General features: G+C 43.3%; 1 protein-coding gene and 1 pseudogene across 2 annotated transcripts in view; both read left to right on the forward strand.

Annotated features, from left to right (window-relative positions):
- Positions 1 to 21,563, forward strand: part of SPRED2 (sprouty related EVH1 domain containing 2) — a 52,991-nt gene that overhangs the window by 16,079 nt on the left and 15,349 nt on the right. The window contains 4 exon segments of the mRNA XM_023746252.1: positions 6,451 to 6,572; positions 6,575 to 6,627; positions 13,751 to 13,919; positions 16,831 to 16,895. Of these exon segments, the coding sequence (XP_023602020.1) occupies positions 6,451 to 6,572; positions 6,575 to 6,627; positions 13,751 to 13,919; positions 16,831 to 16,895 (409 nt within the window).
- LOC111823735 lies at positions 7,237 to 7,620 on the forward strand (annotated as a pseudogene). Its single transcript, XR_002826808.1, has one exon. The product of XR_002826808.1 is annotated as a small nuclear ribonucleoprotein G pseudogene (transcript).

The following is a 21,563-nucleotide window of genomic DNA, read 5'->3' on the forward strand; positions in this document are numbered from 1 at the left end:
GGTCCGTTTTGGATTTTCTCCTGTTGTTAAGGGCCTGACAGCCTCCCTGCCACTCCACTCTCCTGCAGCTGAAAAAGGCAGTCAGTGGCCAGGGACCTGTTTTAATCATCAAAGTCAGCCTTTCAGCAAAAATAATCATGATGGCTACAACTTCTGTGTCAGATACTTGACCTCTATCACTGCTTTTAACCCTCTGGACTTCCCAGCAGGATACATCCATTTCTTCTCTCTCTCTTTCTCTTTCTCCCTCTCTCCCCACCTCCCTCCTTCCCTCTCTCTCTCTTTCTCCAAATAAGGAAACTGAAGCTCAAAAAGAGGCTCCTTCAGCTACTGAGGGCTGACCTGTCTGGCTCTCAACATTATTTACAGACAGTTGCCTCCGCACCGTTTCCTACAATTCCTTTGTTTACTTCTGTAATGTGGCCCGTACAGGGCCTGCTTTTACTCTAGGGAGACCTTAGAACATTAAGGCCTGAGATCCAAACCTTACCTTGCCACTGTAGAATGAGTACTCCCCCCACTCCCCCCCAACCCCCCCCCCCCAAAATCTAGCTTTGAAATTGTTCTTTCTGCTTTAGGATAGCACCTATCTCTTCTGTATGTTGAGCCATCACAGAACAAGACCTGTTTTTACAAATAAAGTCACACATGGCAACACAAAACTTTTTCCTTAAAGAAACCACATTTAAATGGCAGATCCCCAGTCCAATTTGTAAGAATCAATTTTACTCAAAATGCATCTAAAGCAGTGGTTCCCAACGTGGAGCACATGCCCCACAGGGGGGCAATTTGATTTTTAAGGGGGGCAATTTGAGAATGAGTTATTAACGGAATCTTTTGCATTTCTTATAGTTCTAGAGGCCTCATATACAGTGTGTGTGTGTGTGTGTGTGTGTGTGTGTGTGTGTGTGTGTGTATGCCTAATATGCAAAGTGTCTCCTCTGGAGTTCAACCGACTGGGAGTTCAATCGCTCGCTGTGGCGTGCGCTGACCACCAGTGGGTGTCGAGGAATGAAGGAAGGCCCAGGCGGGAGGGGAAGGGAGGCCCTGGCCGGCAGCCGCTAGGAACCCTATCCATGCACGAATTTCGTGCACTGGGCCTCTAGCATAAATATATGTCGTGACATATTTATGCATTTCAGTTCTCTGTAATACGTTGTGAAAATTTATTTGCCATTTTTTTCATATCACTTCATATTATTATTTTTTAAACAATTTCTTAGTGATTTCTTCCTCAGTACTTCAACTGTCCTTTCGTTCTTTTGTTTCTCTTTCATGGATGCCATGTTCTTTGGAAGCTTGTTTAGACTAAGTTAATGGTCTTTTACGCTTCCTCCACATAAATAGGGGCTCACTTTTTGAATAATAAGAATTATGTCACGGAGGGGGCATCAGGATTTTAGAGATGTCTTGGTGGGGCGTGGCCAAAAAAAGGTTGGGAACTCCTGATCTAAAGAAGATGGTATTGTTTGGATGGTGGGAGTCAAACACCATTTGTACTGACGTTGATTCCATGGGGCAGTTTAGCTCAAATTCAGACACGAGGGCTCCATTCAGTGGGCGTCTGGACCCACGTCTGGAACATCACCAGGTCCTTAATCGGTTACACTAGTTTGGCCGTTGAAACTTTCAGAAGCATTTTTGTTGTTGTTATTTTTGACAAAAATAACATTATTTTGTAAAATTTCTGAGGCATACTAGCAGCATATTCCTTGTGCACATCAGAACACTAACCTACCTTTGCCCTTCCTGCTCCCCTCCTCCCCCCAGCCACCCCCACATCTGGTTTAAACATGTTGCTTAATTCTTTCCAGAAGGAGAGGAGGGAAGGTGGGAAGGGAGTTTTCCTCCCTATACCTTCTGGTAGTAGAGTTCACTGTCGTGTCTGTTCTGGGTGGGGTGAGATGCCTGGGTAACGTAAATACACCACAGCTAGGAAGCAGCTGGCACGCAGCCATGCAGCTGGATTATCCAGACAGCCTTCGCAGCTTTTAGTGCAGCACTTTATTCCCCACCTCGTTTTAAATAGCCAGATGCCTCGGTTAATGCTGGCTATCGGAGTTGTTACCAGAGAAGACAGGGGCGTGGGGGGTGGACTTCTGTCCTCCCAGCCCCATCACACGCAGGCCGTCACACGCAGACGCCCTCGGGAAGGGGCGTGAGATGAATCAAGGCAGGAAGGAGGATGCTGCAGACCCAAAAGCAAAGGCCCAAATTAGCCCCTGTGGTCTGGACGCCAAGGGGTGGGGCATTTTTAAAAATCTCTAATAAATGAATACTTTTTGGAAATAAGTTTATGACACTAGCATAAGTAATGCAAACTTCCTTTTTCATACTTAATCCACTCGAAAGGAGACCAGTACACAGCTGCAACACCAAAACAGTGAAAGCATGTTTCAATAAGAGGTGTGTGGAGTTTCAGTTATTCACCTTGGCCTTTCCCGTCAGGATGAACCCACAGTGCACTTACCGGAGAGTTGAAAAGCTGAGTTTCATACCACAGCTTTTACACATCCCGGGACCCTTCCTTTTTCTAGAGAAGATGAGGTATTGGAGGAAAAAAAGATATTCTCAAGATGTTTGTATGCAACTAATCTAAACAAATGTAAAAAATGTTCTTAATCTCTATGATCTAAAGGAATATGCATGTGGGATCCTAAAATAGATTAATGATGTGATTTTTATTTATTTATTTATAAATACATTTTTACTGATTTCAGTATTGATTTCAGAGAGGAAGGGAGGAGAGAGAGATAGAAACATAAATGATGAGAGGGCATCATTGATTGGCTGCCTCCTGCACGCCCCCCACTGGGGACCGAGCCCACAACCTGGGCAGAATCTAACCCGGGACTCTTCAGTCCACAGGCCGACGCTCTATCCACTGAGCCAAACCGGCCAGGGCCAGTTTTCCTGTTTAATGAAGAGGAAATCTTTACCTGATCCCAATTAAACTATTATGGCTCATAAGCAAAAGGGTATTGAACACTTCATGTCTTCTCAGGAATTCTGTTAGCTACAAATTATTTTTTTAAACCTGTTGATAAATATTGTGTATTTAACCCAATCACTGTACCACCTACTACGTGTAAGACACCGTTCTAGGCTCTAGGGATATAGCAGTGAACAAAAGGGGCAAAGTCCCTGCTCTCATGGAGTGTACATTCTAGTTGGGGAAGGTGGACAAATAGGGCAGGGGTAGACTTAGCAGCATGTAGAAAGACAAAGCAGGGTGAGAAGATTGAAGAGGAGTGCACGGTACTGTATATAAAGTGGACAGAGAAGTCTTCTATGATGAAACTAACCTTGGGAATGAACCTAGTTTGTGTGGGGAGAAGAGTGAAATGGCGTTTTAAGCATGTGCAAAGGCCCTGAGGTAGGAATGTGCTTCATGTGGAGGGCCCTCAAGGACAGTGGAACTAATGTGGAATGAGCAAGGAGGAGAGTGGTAGATAAGTGCTAGATTTTTTACGTTTACTCAGAGTAATAATAAAGAAATGTTGCAGGGTTGGTTTGAGTCAAGTGTCATACTCTGAGTCACCTGTCTATTTTCTTAGAAAGTTGGGCATGTGTGGAAGTAAGGAGGCCAGTTAGGGGGCTACTGCAATAGTCTGAGAGGTGGTGACAGCTGGGCTCAGGGCAAAGTTGAGGGAGGTAGTAAAATGTGGGTTCTGGATATGTGTCAAAGGGAGAACCTCCTGGATAGGAAGGTGTTGGGAATCACGATTTCAACCTGCTGATTGATGTGCCTACTAGATACCCGAGCAGAGAAATCATAGGCGGTTGGTTTTACTGTTCTGAAGCTTAGAGAAGAGGTCTGGATAGAAACATGAATGTGGCCACTGTTGGCACATAGCCAGAACTGACCGTTGCAGCTGTTGACCCTGGCTTGGACCATGGACGGGTTAGCCAGTTACCAAAGGAGAGGCAGAGAGTCCTGGTCCAGAGTCATCGGCGTGCTGGTGGGCACAGGTGCAGGGTCTTTTCTGATGGTGTCTATTTTCTCACTGACATTAAAGCGAGCTCATCCATCATCTGAGAGGGAGGTGGTAGGAGGACACGTGAAGTGATCTTGGGGACGGACTCGGGGAATGTAGCAGATGCTGGGCGGCACTTCAGGACCCATGGAGGTTAGTGCTTATGACTTCCACCCTAGAACTATAAGTTAAACAGAGTGGGGGGTTTTCCTCTAACCATATTCAATTCAGCAGCCTGGGTGCGAGCATGGAGTTGAGTAGATGGTGGGGTTTCCCGAGTTGGGGTTTCGCCAGGCAATTAAAATGAGGAGAGAACAAATGTGTTAAGGTTTTGTGCAAAAGAGTGTCATGATAGACCATGGAGCTGAAGTTGGGTAGAGAATCAAGTGAGAGCATAAAGGGGTGGGGAACGGAGTTCTGTGTGTGTGGGGGGGGCGGGGGGGGTGTCATAACACTAGATTTTGGCCCCAGTGGGTGCAGTTACTGAAGTTGAGGGAGGGAAGGAGCAAATTCGGGAGGTAGTGGCTGGAGGGCAGGATGGTTAGAATTGAGGTCATGGAAGTTGTACAGCTATTGTTTAAGGTTAAGGCTGTGACTAGGCATGGGTGGGAGAGGTTGGGTGGAAGACCAGGTCATAGGAGCAGAAGAGTTCCAGAAACTGAGAGGCCAAGAAATCGGAAGGATCCTTTGGGTGAATAATGAAATTAGAAAGAATCATGACGGGGATCATGGTGGGGAGATGGAGGGACAATGGGTGTCTTCAAGGAATGCGGGGGAGTGACCCCGAGGTCTGTGGAAGATTGAAGAGGGGTAGTGGGGGCATGGGCAGACTCGGGAGCTTCAGAGGAACTGGGGAGAGGGCCACTGGCCTGCAGCAGAGGTGAGAAAGCAGCCCAGTGTGTGTGGGCCCCGAGGCTCAGCCCAGAGCACCTGTGCCTTGAGGTTAAGAAAGTGAAAGGATCTTACATGAGGTACCCAGAGTAGAATGGTGGCTGCCAGGGGCTGGGGAGAAGAGAGAATGGGGAGTTAGTGAGTATGGATTTTTAGTCTGGGGAGATGAAAGCAGTTCTGGAGGTGGGTGATGGGGATGGTTGCAGAACAATGTGAATGTGCTTAATTTAATGCCATGGAATTGTACATTTAAAATGGTAAATTTCACTTTATGTATATTTTACCACCCAAAAAAAGGCTGAGGAAGGGATAAGAAGGTAAGGGGTGGGGTGTCAGACACCTGATGGGCACAGTGGGAAGGGAGCTGGGTCACAGTAGAGGGGAAGCTCTCCAGGGAACCATGGAATCTAGGTGGCTTTGTCTTTGGGTGAGTAAGGGGACCAGGGACGTGGGGCAGAGGGACTGTCCAAATGGTCTCCAGCAGCTTGCAGACTGCGTGGCCAGGCTCAGCGCCGGCCGGAAGGCGCAGGGAGGGGGTTCTGTGTTACTCTGCATCTTTGTTCCCTGGAATCTGGCACAGTGCCTGGCGTACAGAAGACGGGGATATATGTTTGAATGAGTAAAAAATGAATTCTTTCCAAAGAAAGAGAGCAGCAAGTGAGATTTAATGGCCTTGCTGAAAATCCAAATAAATTTTCCGCAAAGTGACAGAAGAATGAAAAGAAGCTAGAGTTGGTCTCTGGAGAAGAAAGAGGATGTTTGGCAACTGTGCAAAAGAACTTCATGTGAAATTGAAATTTAGCCTGGAAAAATAGAATCAAGAGGTTACACACGTGTAAAGGGCACTTAAATTGAAATATCTCCCACCTATATGTGATTGTATAGTGAATTTGTGATTTGGAAAAGGATTCTCCTATTGTTATGCTAAATCAGAGGATTATTAGTTTTATAAAATGTTAAACCTTGGCATTATAAACTAAGTTTTAATGGTTGAAACCAAAATATCCTTTTAAGTTAATAGATTTGTCTTTCCTAACGTATGATACCAAACTATAGAGATCACCTCATTTGTGTGGGTTTGTTTTTTTAAATGTTTTTATTGATTTATTGATTTTTTTTTTTGAGAGATAGAAACATCAATGATGAGAGAGAGTCATCGATTGGCTGCCTCCTGCACACCTACTCTGGGGATCAAGCCTGAAACCTAGGCATGTGCCCTGACCTGGAATTGAACCCCAATCTCTTAGTTCCTTGGTCGACACTCAACCACTGAGCCACACCAGCCGGGCCAGCTCATTTGTTTTATCATTAATATTTACCACCCAGAAATTGGACATACATCTTAAAAAACTCACAAATATTTTTAGTTTCTGGGCATCTTTTTTTAAAATGTACATTTATATTGAGTTTAACTAAAGTTTGGGTTTTTCTCTGAAAGTTGAGATGGGCTGCCTTTGAAGGTTGCTGCCAGGCATAGGTTTCCCGTCGATGAGCCCAGCAAATGCTGGCATCTTGCTTTGTGAAACATGTCCTGCAACTGCCAGACCATTGTCATGCCCCATTCTTCTTGTTGTCGTTTTAGTGACAGCTATATTGTGCGTGTCAAGGCTGTGGTTATGACCAGAGATGACTCCAGCGGGGGATGGTTCCCACAGGAAGGAGGCGGGATCAGTCGCGTGGGGGTCTGTAAGGTCATGCACCCCGAAGCAATGGACGAAGCGGCTTTCTCATCCATGGTGAACGGCAGAAAGACAAACTGGTAATGGCAGGCGGGGGAGGCGGGGGTTAAATCAGCAATGACTGATTTCTTTGCCTTAAATCACAGCCCTCTCCCCGTAGGATATTTCTTCCCTTCTTTCTCTGACCCCAAACTCTTATGAAAGCTTCCAAAGTTATAAGTGTGGAGCTGGTGCCAAGTTACAAAAACGTAACCCTGGCTTTCCAGCAAAGTCACTTTTTACACCGTATAACTCGATGCTCAGAGGCCGTATGTTCGGCAGTCTTGTTTGCATCTTTGATTAATTAAGCTGTCTTTCTGTCACTGTAACAAGATATTCAAAACAGAAGTGGGTTCTTTATTATGAATCAGATTGTAGTGAGCTGTGAAGTCAGACTTTTTAAAAGTGTAGGGTTGTTTTTTTTATGGAGCGTGCCATCAAGGATTGGTTGGTTGGTGGAAAGAAAAGGGGCCACCTGATATTTGGTTACTTCTAAATACATGTTTAGCTAAAAGATAGTGTAGCTTTAATTCCATAAGGTAATGAATAAAACATGTTTGGAAAAAGAAAGTAACAAAAAGTAGTGGTATCACCCTTCCATACTAATTCTACGTGCTTAAAAATATGCGCTTTGGAAGTATCTTTGAGCTCACTTGGCCACCATGAGCAAAGCTCACCCTCCCGAGTTAAAAAAATTTATGGACAAGGAGTTATCATTGAAATTAAATGGTGGCAGACATGTCCAAGGAATATTACGGGGATTTGATCCCTTTATGAATCTTGTGATAGATGAATGTGTGGAGATGGCAACTGGTGGGCAACAGAACAATATTGGAATGGTGGTAATACGAGGAAATAGTATCATCATGTTAGAAACCTTGGAACGAGTATGAAGAATGGCTATAGTTACCAGAGAAATCAACTGCTTCCACATGTCCCCTCTCCATAGCACCTGTTTTAGTACAATATAAAAATAGAGTCCATTTTCACATTGAACTTTTGTTAAATAAACTTTTGTATTGGTCAAAAAAAAATAAAAAAATAAAAAAAATATATATATATATATACACACACACACACACATACATACACACACACACATATATATACGCTTTGGAGTGTAATCATGACCTCACAGGGGTGGGCACATGGATAATCCACTCAGTTGCATGAATGAACTTGGATGTCCAATTCTATATTATGAAGGGAAATTGAATGTCTAAAGCTATTTTTAAAAATTTTTTTTTTATTGATTTCAAAGAGGAAGTGAGAGGGAGAGAAAGATAGACACATCAATAATGAGAGAGAATCATTGATCGGCTGCCTCCTGCAAGCAGCACACTGGGGGATCAAGCCCACAACCTGGGCATGTGCCCTGACCGGATATCAAACTGTGACCTCCTGGTTCATAGGTCGACGCTCAACCACTGAGCCATGCCGGCCGGGCTAACGCTATTTGTGATTGGTGGTGTGAACCTGGAAGAACACTGCCCCTATCTGTACTTAATCATGGAGTATATGCTCAAAAGCCATCAGATGATTCAGAATGTGCCAGATGGTACAGGATCTCAACAGAGAAAACACAGAGACACTGCAGGGCATGTCAGTGTTACACCTGGAGCCCTTTACTGTGGTGTCTGTTGAGTTGATGAGGTGCTAAGCGCACAAATATAATATTTTACAAACACTTATTGTTTTAAAAGTTATGAAATAAGACAGAACAATTTGTAAATATTATATATGGATTAATAGAAATGCTGCTTTCACACTTGATTTATCTCTAAAAATAAAATAAATGAAAATGTGTCTAAGAAATTTTCTACATGATAGTCAAATAATTAAACATTCTCGTTTATAAGATATTCACAATAAAGGCAGTATAACCACACTATCAATATAAAATAACTACCCTTTATATAGCATTGACCCTGTGCTAGCTCTGCAGTTAGATTGCATCATTGTGTCCTTGTAGCCTGTGCAGTCAGACCTGAAGAAATTAAGATTCGGAAAGACTGCTTGTTCTTGGTGACTCATCTTGGAGTCTGGAACCAGTATTTGCTACTCTGTCACTCTGACCCCAAAACTGAGCCAAAGTCGCATGTGCACAACCACCTTTATTTAGCTCTGATGTAGCTTTTCCTCTTCATTCATATTTTTATTTTTCCTAGCCATAATCCGAACTCATGAACAGTTCTGCACGTCATTGGTTTTGCCCTAACATTATTGTAAGCAACTTTCCATGTTGCTGTTATCAGGTTGATTATTTTTGTTTATTTGACAATCTCCTTAGTGTCAAATATTAAGGTTCTTCCCCCTGGCTCCCTCCCCTAGGATTACCTCTCTGCATTTGTAGATACCTACCTGCATTTTCCACATTTTTATTTTCTTGGAATAACTTAAGGGGCACATTTTTATGACTTGATTATTGTACGAAGAGCTGCGACCATTATGAGAATATCCTTTAACACAATAAGGATCAGATACTTTACATCTTCACCAATTTGACAGATTATCGGTGGTATCTGATGAGAGCAAATGTTTTTCTGTTTGTTAAACAGTGACAACTAAATTATCTGTTAATGATGTTTGATCTATTGGGACCTTACTTTTCTCCTTCATGTGTATGTATGCCCTCTGATATAAGAAGGATATGAATCTTCATCTGCCACATTTGTTGCCTTTTTATTTTAGTTGGTGTTCTTTTTCTACAAACATTTTGAAAGAAACGTGTTCCCCCTTTTACCCTTTTTATTGTTACTACTTTTGTGTTAACAGATTATCTTACCTGAATGGTTATATTATTTTAGATGTGTTTTTTTTCCTGGTATTTCTATGGTTTGTCATAGAATATGTCAACCTAAAATGGCCTTTAGCTTGTCTCATCCAACGCCTTCATTTTATAAATACATTTATAAACTTGTATCTTACCACTGACATACATAATAAACCTTTGCGGTTTTGTTCAGGGCCCTTATGTAAATCACCTCAGTTAAATCCCTGCAACATGCTGTAGGGGGCGATACTATTATGTCCACATTGTGGGAACTCAGTGCTCTCAGAAGTGACGCATTTCCTCTGTCTAGGCACACAGCCTCAGCAGAGCCAGCATTGGGAACCATTTCCTTGTGAAGCCAAAACCTGGTCCCTTCTTACTAACTCCGCACAGCAGCAGGGCAGTCCTGCTTGCGGGCCGGCTTCCGTTGTAAAAGGATTGTGTGCCTCACCCTCTCCCCAATCATGTTTCTCCGTCACTCTGTCCCCTTCCTGACCTTCTGCATTCTGACTCTACGCTTCTGGACTTTTATATCCACTAGTATTTAAATCACACACCCAATTATGCTACTCCATCTTGGCATCCCTCACCTTACCTATGCCACACTCTGGGAAATTCTGGACTTCTAGACTCAGTGGTACTTTACTCCCTCACTCTGCCCTGTCCCACACACACACACACACACACACCCCTAAATGGTGGGATTTGGAGAAAAGAGTGGAGATCATTTTTGGAATAGAGTGGATGGATGGTATCAGAATCCCCAGTATTCCAGCTAGGACAGGAAGTGCTTTTTCTGACAGAAACCGTGTTGTCAGTGGTTTTTCCAATGTAGTGCAGTTCTAAAATTCAAAACATTGGTTTTTGTTGGTGTTGAATTAACATGTTGAGGCCTGTGAACTCAACTGCCACTGTTTCTATGGCAAGTCTGGGTCCCAGACATCCGTTCACAAGGTGTTATTGGGATCATTTTTTGTAAGTTGGAGACAATCCTGAGCAATTATATGTAAATTGAAAATTTCTGAGTTCAATCTTATTTGAGATGTATTAGAGGAGTTTACTCCTGAAACAAATCCTGTGAGAACCACCTTATGAAAATGAACCACAAAAGCTAAAAGGTTGATCATTCCATTCGCCCCCGTGCCCAGGCCAGGAGTGCTCCCATCTGGTGGGAGCTCCAGCTGGCAGGGCTGTTTGAAAGGCAGTGTGGCAGGATATCGATTGGTTTTAAAGGTACATACCTTTTTACCTGGCAGTTTTACACCTGAGCCCTGTCCTGTAAAAATAGACTCGCCTGCAAAGATTTGTGGACAACAACAGTGCTCGAGCATTTTTGGTCTCGGGCTCCCTTTGCACTGAAAATTTATCGAGGACCCCAAAAATCTTTTGACTGTGAGGTATAGCTACTAATATTTAGCATTTTAGAAATTCAAACTGAAAAATTTTTAATCTTAAGTAGCAGTTTTAGCATAGGTGGCATTCTTTATGAGAACTAACTATATAACTATTTTCCAGAATAAAAAATAGGAGAAGGGTAGGATTATTTCGATTTTGCAAATTTCTTTAATATCAGGCTAATGGGAAATAGCTGGATTCTGGTGTCTATCCTGCTTTCAGTCTCTTGCAATACGTTGTTTTGGTTGAAGAAAATCCAGCTTCACACAGGTTGGTAGTTGGAAAAGGGAGAAGTACTTTAATCTTTTCAGATAATTATAGACATACTTTTTTGATTCTACACCAAAACTTGGCTTGTAGAGTTTTATGAATGTGGAATCTGAAGCCGTATCAATGAATTTTTCATACTCTTACAATAAAATCCACTGGTTTATCTTTCACTCTGATGACATCTTTTACTCTTGATTTGGTAACATCATGCATTGGTCATTTGGAAAATAATGATTTAAGCAGATCTTCCAAATGTTGGTACATTTAACCCAACCGTATCCAAAAATCACAATGTCACCACTAATCTCATTTGAAACGTCTTGCAGTGTTGGGGAGCAGTCCACAATTCTTTCGCTTGAAAGTTCAAATTTTATTATTGGCAACAAATAACTCCAGTTGTTCTCCTGGAAGTGACGGGCTCACTGTGCTCATATTAAAGAAAAGATCTGCCAAATACACACGTTTGAGTAACCGTAGTTCATCTGTCAGTGGTTCTTTCAAGGAAATCCATGAAAAAAGCAGGCAGGTCAACTCACAACTGAAGTAGTTAATTGCGCTAGTGCTTTTCCTTGAGACGGTTGTCATTCTTCCCTGTGCAGCAGAAGTGAAAAGGCTGTTAGAAATCCTCTTCCCTTTCCCAACCGCATTTGCGCAAATCCAGGCTTTCTTCATATACTGCAACCCCAGTAACATTACAGCAGACTGGACGCAGAAGCAGAGATGAGAATCCAATTATGTGTACTGCCACTTCATCACACAAAAGATGTCCATTCAAGGGTCAAGCTTCAATAATTTTTAATATATTTTTATTTTTAGATATATTTTTATTGATTTCAGAGAGGAAAGCAGAGGGAGTGAGAGATAGAAGCATCAATGAGAGAGAATCATTGATCGGCTGCCTCCTGCACGCCCCACAATGGGGATCCAGCCCGCAGCCCAGGCATGTGCCCTGACCAGGAATCGAGCCATGACCTCCTGGTTCATAGGTCAGCACTCAACCACTGAGCCACACCAGCCAGACTAAAAAGATATTTTTAAGTTTTAAGTTAATGCCTAAACTTCATTAGAGGGACTATACCTATTGGTAAGATGAAAGCATCTGAACTTCTTCATTTTTGTCATTAAACTTAGATATGTAATGATGTCATTTTTTTTAAATTTCTGTAAGAAAATGAACTGTTGTAATAATCTTAATCTTGGAAAATGTCAAACGAAGACTAATTTTTTCATGCTATAAATATGGAGAAACTGGAAGTCTTTGTTTTTACAAAAAGTTTATTTTGAGACTTTGAATTGAGACTATTAAATTCTAAAATAGATAACATTTGTTAGTTAAAGCCTTGGTTATTTGGATTTCCCCAATTAGGAATGGGGCTGGGCTGACATTTAACCATCGCACTATTCTTAGGGGGAAACAGCCATAATAAGCATTTTAATCATAAATAGAACTGTGTGAAAGGACTGTTGTCTTCTTTCAATACAATGTAATAAAGTTAACTGCTTGGGACTGCTACTTGATATACCAATTTGACTGTTGTTTTCATCTGTTTATAAATTAGGGAACATTTAGTAAGCAGCACTTAATTTCTTAGTTTGCTTAGATGTATCCTTGAAACCTGAACTCATTTAAGAATAGTCTCTAATTTGAATTTATACTAATTTAGGCAGGCCTTTACTCTTTCCCTTCTCTTAGTAAGATTTCATTTGGTTCAATGAAGAGCTTCACCAGAACAAAATCAAAGCTATTAATAACACTTAGCAAAATTATTTTGGTGTACATAGGAATAAATATTGTTGATATTTTAGAGATTTTTTTTGTGAATAAAGAAGGGAATTTACATTCACATGATTGCAATGCTGCTTTTATGCTGTATATGTTCACACTGATAATATTAGCGTTATTTCCATTTTAGAGATAAAAAGACCAAGGGTCTGAGACAATCTATGCAAAGTTATAGCTTAGTTAAAGGCAGTTCTGAAGCTAAATGGCTAGAAACTTGGAGATTGTTCTAATAATGCAGATAAAAGGTTAATAGAGACCCAGATCAGGGTAGTAGCAACTTAAATGAATTTATATAAAAGATATTGAAGGAAAAATGAAACGGACTTGGTGATTAATAATACAGGGGGCAGAGAAAGAGGAAGAGGCAAAGGTAACCACGGAGATTTTAAACCGAAGAGAATGAACCAAGAGGGATTGGCATTGCTAGATGTGGGGAAGTTGGAAGAGGAAGCTAGTGGCAGAAATTTCAGAGCAGATTAAGTTAGTTTTTCAACATGTTGGATTTGAGGTCACCAGGAAACACCCATTAGGACAGAGGAGGGAAAGTTGAGAGCCACTAATACAAAGGCCCTGGCATGGAATCAGTCACCTGGAACAGAGCAAAGCCCCAAGACCTGGACCCCAGCTTAGTGCCCCACAATCAGGGAGTGAGGAAGAGGAATGAGATGAAGGGGAATGAGGAGTACCACAGTACAGTGGGATCACCAAGGGGAAGGGGGTTGGGGGGTGGAGTAGGGTGACAGGCCAATAAAGAGTGGATGGATGGTCCACAGAGGCAAGCAAAGGCCTTTCCAATGAAGAGACTCACAGATACCTGAAGGCAGGAGGGGAGGGTTTTCATTAGTTGCCACCAAAGATGGACAGTTCCCAGTTAGAGTTTTGTAACCAAACACCAGCATGACTGTTTCACAAGTTAACCAGCCTGTGTGTTTCAATCCTTCAGGTGGTATTGGAATGCTATGTAAGAAAGGACTTGGTCTACACCAAAGCCAACCCAACCTTTCATCATTGGAAGGTCGACAATAGGAAGTTTGGACTTACTTTCCAAAGTCCTGCCGATGCTCGAGCCTTTGACAGGGGAGTGAGGAAAGCAATCGAAGACCTTATAGAAGGTATTGAGTTTGTCACTGCATTCTTAGTGGGACTGTGTTACTTTTCTGAGTTATTTTTCATTCTTGTTGTCTACCATCATATATTTGTGGTTTATTAGAAGGAGGGTTGGTGGCCAGGTCAATCATTAGGAGCCAAAACGTTAGGAACATCCAAGGAAAACAATTACAAAGTGAGAAAACGGGGGGGGGAGATGGGTTTCTGAGTAAGAAGTGGTCCCAACTGGTTTTTAGACTTTGCTCTGAAAAGACAAGATCGAGACTTCCATGTGAAGCGTGTTTGATGGAGTTCACCTTTCCCTGACGATTGAAACGGCTTTGTCTATCGGTCATGGCTCAAAAATGGAGACTAGATTCAAATGGGCCCAGAGGGCTCCAGGCCTACCCACTGCCCTTTTGCGATCAGAGCCCAGGTGTGCAGCTGCCACCGAATATGAAAGGGATCTGTGACTCCCGGAGCCCTGGTTTGGTTTAGGCCTTACTCTGTGGTGAGTGATTAGTAGACATTGTGTACATCTGATCCTGGCCTGGAAGGCTCCTAGCCAGTGTTCGGCAAACTGCGGCTCTTTGGCCCCTTGAGTGTGACTCTTCCACAAAATGCCAACTTCTGCGCATGGGCCATGAAGTTTCAATTGCATTGAACGTGCACGCCCGCACGTGGTATTTTGTGGAAGAGCCACACTCAAGGAGCCAAAGAGCCACATGTGGCTCTCGAGCCGCAGTTTGCCGACCACTGTCCTAGGCCATCGATTTTCATAGGCTTTTCTAGAGTCCACAGATGCAAACACACGACTTCTCCACTGTAACTCATTCAGTTCTCAAACCAGAGGGTCACTGGTACCACAACCATGAAGAAAGAAATATCAAGCAAAAGCCAACCTCAGAATTAATTATAAAAACTAAATAAAAATCAATCAGAAAAGAATGTCTGTTTCATCTATTTAAGAAATAAAAGTGTTCAGAAGTCATTTTCTTCATTATGGATTTGTGGAAAGAGAGAAAAGCAAATTTTCAATGAAAAGCTGCTTAACATCAGTAGTAAGATAATTATAGCTGGAACATGAATCTGTTAACTACAACCACGTGATAGCCAATGAAAACTGGTATTTACATCATAGGTCTTACCTAAGTAACAAATATTAAAATGTTATCAAACATATCTTTTAAATGGATAGAGAGAAAATAGCTCCTGTATTACTGATAGCAGTTTTCAGTATGTCCATATACTTAATTACTGAATTTATAAACAAAATTGATCACATGTCATTTTTTTCTATGTATTCTCTACCTAGCTGTTTTCTATCAAACTTGCCTTAAATATTGATTGGTTATAATTAGTATAATTTAAATAGTAGAGAAAAACCCTGAAAGATCAATAGGAATTGTGCAGAGTTTATTATGGAACTTATTTTTCCTCTAGGGATTCCTTGTTGGAGATTTAAATATTTCTCTTCCCTTTCTTTTTATATATTTTTATTGATTTCAGAGAGGAAGGGAGAGGGAGAGAGAGCTAGAAACATCATTTTAATATATTTTTACTGATTTCAGAGAGGAAGGGAGAGGGAGAGAGAGCTAGAAACATCAATGATAAGAGAGAATCATTGATAGGCTGCCATCTGCATGCCCCACAATGGAAATTGAACCATGACCTTCTGAGCAATTCTTTTAATTTCTATTTTATGTGGTAGCAAAATATTTTCTAAATGCATATTTTTAAAGACTTAACCAAGAAAAAAAGAAGGTAGAAAATAAATTGCTCTTGGTCTATCACTTATGCAAATTTAAATATTTTTCCTTTTGGCCATTAACTGTCACTTGTTGATCCACACATTACTGGGTACTATTAATGGGGGAAAGATGGGAATTTCTACTGGTTTGCATACCAGAATGAAGAGATGAAAAGGTAAATAAATTGAGCTCTCATTTCATGATGGAATAAACCTGGTTTTCTGACCTGAGCCTAAATGTTGGCCTGCAGAAACAGAAAACTCACTGATACCCTGGTATTGCAAGAGAATACAATCTTGCCCAGGTATCAGCTTAGAACAGCGGTTCTCAACCTGTGGGTCATGACCCCTTTGGAGGTCGAATGACCCTTTCACAGGGGTCGCCTAAGACCATCGGAAAACACATATATAATTACATATTGTTTTTGTGATTAATCACTATGCTTTAATTATGTTCAATTTGTAACAATGAAAATACATCCTGCATATCAGATATTTACATTACGATTCATAACAGTAGCAAAATTACAGTTATGAAGTAGCAACGAAAATAATTTTATGGTTGGGGGTCACCACAACATGAGGAACTGTATTAAAGGGTCGCAGCATTAGGAAGGTTGAGAACCACTGGCTTAGAAGGTGGCTCCCACCATCTGGGTTTTAGACAGCAGTGCCTGAATTTCAGAACAGGAGGGGACCATACAAGCTGTTGAGTCAAGCCCCCTCTTTGGTAGATGAAAAGACTAGAAAGCTAAGTCCAGTTTACAGTGAGATAGTGGTGGGTCTAACCTGGGGGTTTTCCATCCCGTGCTTTCCCTACTATACCCTGGTGGGCCTGGGGGATCGCTGGCAGAGGCTGGTCTTGACCTTGCACGGCAAAGCGGTGGGCAGGCTCTCACCGCCCCTCCTCTGTGTTGCCTCTCTGTGTGCTTGTTCCCTAGTAGCCAGTGCAGAAGTTCAAGGGGTTAATTGGGAACAACAGTCGGCCAAGTTCATTTAGGGGGCATCTGGCGAGGGTCAATTGAAGAATAAATTAAAAGCATTAATTCCCAGATAACATCTCTGTTAGTGAGCTACATACGAAAGGAAGGAGGTGTGGCTTTATTAAAATCTACCTTTTAAACGATTGGACTGGACTTATCCTCTTTGAAAACACTTTTTATTACATTTATTTTTTGTCTTTTTAGGCTCAACCACATCATCTTCCACCATCCACAATGAAGCTGAGCTTGGTGATGACGACGTCTTTACGGTACGTTCTCTGTGTCCTTTGCTCTCCAGGTTAGTGGTGAGTACTCGGGAGAGGTTCTGGTTAAGGGCATGAGAGACACTTTGCAATTTGGCATGTGCTGTTGCAGCAGGGATGCCATCGTGGAGATCTCTGTCTTGTCGCAATTTTTCCTGGGCTGGGTTTTGCCTTTGTTGTTCGTGTTGCAGTGGTAACATCACCACATGACCTGAGAGTGTCAACTCTCCCGGACCTGTCCCAGGTTCTCGCACAGTCTTTCCTCAGATTTAGTCCTGGTTTGCCCAGGACTGTCCTAGTTTTAGCATTGAAAGTCCCTGGTCCTACAAAACACCTCGATCCCAGGCAAACCAGGACAACTGGTCACCCTACTCAGAGTGGAACACAACCGCCTCCCTGGCATCGACGGGAACACCAGAAGTAGCCTTGCTGATGAGTAATTAAACTGATCAGAAAGGCCTAAAGGCTGAGTTGAGGTTGGAACTAAGTGTGCGAAGGCAGGAAATGGGCTTGGATATTTTGACACAGCTTGAGTTAATGGGATATAACTGGAGATAAAATGATTTCTCAGCCAGCTTCTTCATTTAAGTCCTGGGCTTCTAAAAGGAAATAACAGTTCATTGCACACCTACTGTGTGCCTGGTGCAGTGAAGAGCTCTAAGGCAGCATTTTCACACTCTTGGCCTGGACCTACAGTATGAAATACATTTACGTTGTAACCCAGGGCACACTCATCCAGGGACACCTAAAACCAGACTGTACTTCATGCTCTGCATTGTTTTTTTTCTCTTCTGTTTTGTTTTCTTCTACTTTTGATTATGAAACTTTTCAAGCACACAGGAAAATGTACAGAATAATCCAGTGAGCACTGTATGCTCTACACCTAGATTTGGCAGCTGTGACATTTTGCCCCATTTGCTGTATCTGTGCATGTATGTGTATTTAGAGATGTGCACCCCCGTCCTCCCCCCCCCCAACAGGTGACTTAAAAATAAGTCACCTGGAATTACTTCAGCATCCACCTCCTAAAAATAAGGTGGTATTCTACACAAGCACACCACCATTCCTATACCTAAGAAAATTTGATAGGAATCTCCTGTCGGATAATAGTTCCCCAGTTGTCCCAAGAATATCTTTTATAAGCAGTTTTTTTATTTCATATTTTAAAATATTGGTTGCACCCCTTTAAACATGCTTTCCAATAGACTCCTCACAGCTAGTGATTTCGAAAAAGTACTTGGGGAATCCAGAGGTGTGTGTAAAGCGTGGCTACAGCCCTGGTTCAGGGAGCAGGGTGGTTTGAACAGAGATGAGCTTGGCTCTGACAGGCTTAGACTGGCACAGACTGAGAGTCCTCTGAATCAGGGACTTTACGGGAGGGGAGGTCAGAGAAGACCACTAGTGGGGAGGCCCGCCTGGACCTCGGCGGCATTTGAACAGGGCTCGGGAAGTGGCTTCAAGGCTGGGAACCACAGGGGCGAAGGCGGATGCCTGGATGTGCATGGTGAGCGGCCTGCGGGTCCCAGCCTGACGTGTGTGGGGGTGTCAGGAAATGAGCTCAGTTGTCCTTCCCTGGAGCGGCTGGTGTGAGGTGGCTCTGAGCAGGCTTCCTATGGCGCTCCGAGCAGATCTTCTCAGCAGTTGGCATGTTGCTTACATCTGTTCCTTTGTCACGTTTGGGGAGACAAACAACAGCAGGAGGGTTAAAAGGTGGCTTCCTGTGCTCCAGAGCAGAGCTGTCACCCGCAGCTGCTTCCCAGCTACCTGCCAGAATGATTTATAGAATCAGGAGAGGGCAGCGGGAGCCGGGTGATGGAAGCCAGCGTCCTCCTGGTTTTGCCCTTTCATCCACGGGGCATCAACATGCCGCTCTAGGGTGTCGCCGAGTGCCTGGAAGGAAGTGTAGAAACAGCCCTGCTGCTCCCAGACCCTTGGGACTCACGGGAGAAGGAGCCCCACTTACTCGCATTTTGTGTAGCCCTGATGTATAGGACCAGTGGCCTTCGTGCCATTCGTTTACAAAGAAGGGACTGTTAACAATAGTATCTCCCTTCTCAAGACGGCCCCAGTCATTAGGTCATTGACGGTTAGAAACACATCCTGTGTAATGACAGGAGGGTCATTGAGGCTTACGCACCAGGTTTCCCATGTGTCCGCTCGCTCTCAAAATCAATTTTAATATCTTTTTTTTTTAAGAACACCTTTTATTGGTAAGACAGGCGTTTAGAACTCAGAACTCATTTATCAGTGAAAGAGTGTAACTTACCGCCTGCGATGGGATTAGGAGAGTTTCCTGCGAGAACAGCATGTGTGTAGGAACACCTGTAGAGGTGTCACTGGAGGAACCACCAGCGTATCCTGTTTCTGCTGGTGGAGCCAGGGGGTCCCTGTTTCAGGGGATTGCTTGGGGTTAGTCTATTGATGCACATTCTGCATTAGGGAATGAAGTGGAGGTGGAGGAAGGGGCAGCCCAATTCCCTGTGGGGTAGCTGTCTGGCCTGGGTGCTCACCAACCATGGGCTGTCCCTGCTCATACTTCCCAGCCCTGATGGTTAACCCCCAAGCAGCTTCTCCGCCTGACTTCTCAGGATGGTACAGCCATGTTGCAGTTTCTCAGTTAAATTCATGCCCTTCTTAGTGTGTGCACGCATGTTCACACGTATGCACACCTGCCCTGCCTGTGCACCTGTGGCCAACACTGTGGCCTCCACAGTCTTCCCATGGCTCCCCTGTCCACATCACTGCCACCAGCCTGGTGTGTGTCCACATCTTTCCAGCCAGGACCGCCACCAGAGACTCTTGATTAGCAACCATTCCGACTTTGAGTTTGGGCTGTTTTATCCATTCATGTGCCCTCATATTTCTCCCTCGACCAAATATGATGGTTCTCTCTTGTTTAAAGTCCCATAGCTCTCTGCTTATTTCTCTCGCCACTTAAACGCCTGCCCCCTTTTTTGGCTTTCCTATTTTATTTGCTGAGTGAATGAATCTTCGTCCAACTAGAAGCAGGTTATTCATTATTTTAGTCTCTGCAACCCTAGAAAGCTTTGCTCTATAAATACCCAATAAATAAATGGGTGATCTGACCCCCAGATACAACAGGCCCAGAGTAATGCATTTCATTCAACGTCGTTCTGTTATAACGACAATGAGACAGTGTAAGAACTTCACTCTTGCATTGTTGGTATGGCCTGTGGTAAAATGGGCTTCGTTATACATCATTTTGCTTTAAGTCGTAGACCCTATAGATGGCATTTGGTGGGGATGACTGTATAGTGTGTAAAATCACAGGTTTTCCTACTTTATTCATTTGCTTTGTTATCTTGGAGAGCCATTGGAAGGGGGTGATTTTGAGGGAATCTCGGTGACTGCGTGCCATGTCTCCAGCTGTTTTGTGCTCGGTCTACAGCGAGGAGCGGAGCCCGGGCTTTGTCACCGACTCTAAGCTGTTGGCTCCTCACGCTGCTTCTCACCCTCTCGTCCCCTTTCTCCTTCGTGGCACGGCCCTCTCACAGCCCCTCCACTCCAGGGAGACCTCAATTATAAGGGGTGACCCTTGGTGGCAAGGGAGTGCCCAGCATTAAACATGGAGGTACCAGGAATTCCAGTGCCTGAGCCACTTGGTAATGTGTAAGATGAGTCACGCAAAGAACATAAAACAACAACAAAGGTTCACATTCTGTACACTGCTGAGAGCACACTCTCACTGCTGCATCTGACCAGCAGCTTCTCCCTTCTGTCCCTTCCGAGCTGGGGAGACAAGAGGCAGAGAAAGACCCGCAAGTCTGTTCCCTCTGGGGTGCTTTTGTCTCTGTGGAGGAGGCCCTGTGAACTTCAGGTCTGGGCTGTTCAGCTCTGTGGATAAGCTGAGCTGCTTTGCTCCCCAACTTAGAACTGACTTCCTCCCAGGTCCCTCCAGGTGAGGGTTTGGAACCGGCAGGGAAGGGATTCTTGGACAGAGTGAGGAGAGAAAATGAACTAGCACTGGAGAGGCTCTGGGTTATGTGGTCACCTAGTGAACCATTTCCCAAATTCCTGTTGTGTAGGGTTTGGTCCATTCAAACCAGGTGATTTATTGACTGCTGCGGAATTCTAAAGTAATTTTTAAATGGGATTAGCATCTTCATAGCAGACAAGGATCGTTTTAATAGGATCGTTGGAGAATGCAGCTGCAGGGCACACATACTTCTAGAGCAGCCGACCTCGAATCTGGCCACGTGTGGTCAGTGCTTCAGCTGTCACTGTGCCGAGTGGCTGGATTCTGGCTCTAAAGCTGGGGGATTAGGGAAATATTTGCTTTATAGGAAGATACTTGAGGGTGTATAAAAGGGCTCGATCTTCATCCACAATAAGCAGTCCTTAAATAATATCTAAATCTGCAAATCAGAAAATAGTTTAAACCACATGGGATTGAAAAAAATGGAGACAAATACAAGAAGAGCCACAGGAGTAGAAAGTGTATTAATTTCTCTGGAGAGTGAGAAGCTGAGGTGGAGAGGGGCGAGACTGCTACTTGAGATATTAAGTGATATACATACGTGTATTGATTTTTTTTTTTTTCTTAAGAATGAGAAGGGTTTTATCAGAAGGTGGGTGAGAGGTCAAGGGAGAAGGAGGAATGGAGACGAACACCTTAGTTATAGCAGCTCATCCTTGTTCCCCCCGCTGGAGGTT

The sequence above is a fragment of the Myotis lucifugus genome, unplaced genomic scaffold (genome assembly GCF_000147115.1).
Source record: "Myotis lucifugus unplaced genomic scaffold, Myoluc2.0 scaffold_6, whole genome shotgun sequence".
In the NCBI taxonomy this organism is placed as follows: Eukaryota; Metazoa; Chordata; class Mammalia; order Chiroptera; family Vespertilionidae; genus Myotis; species Myotis lucifugus.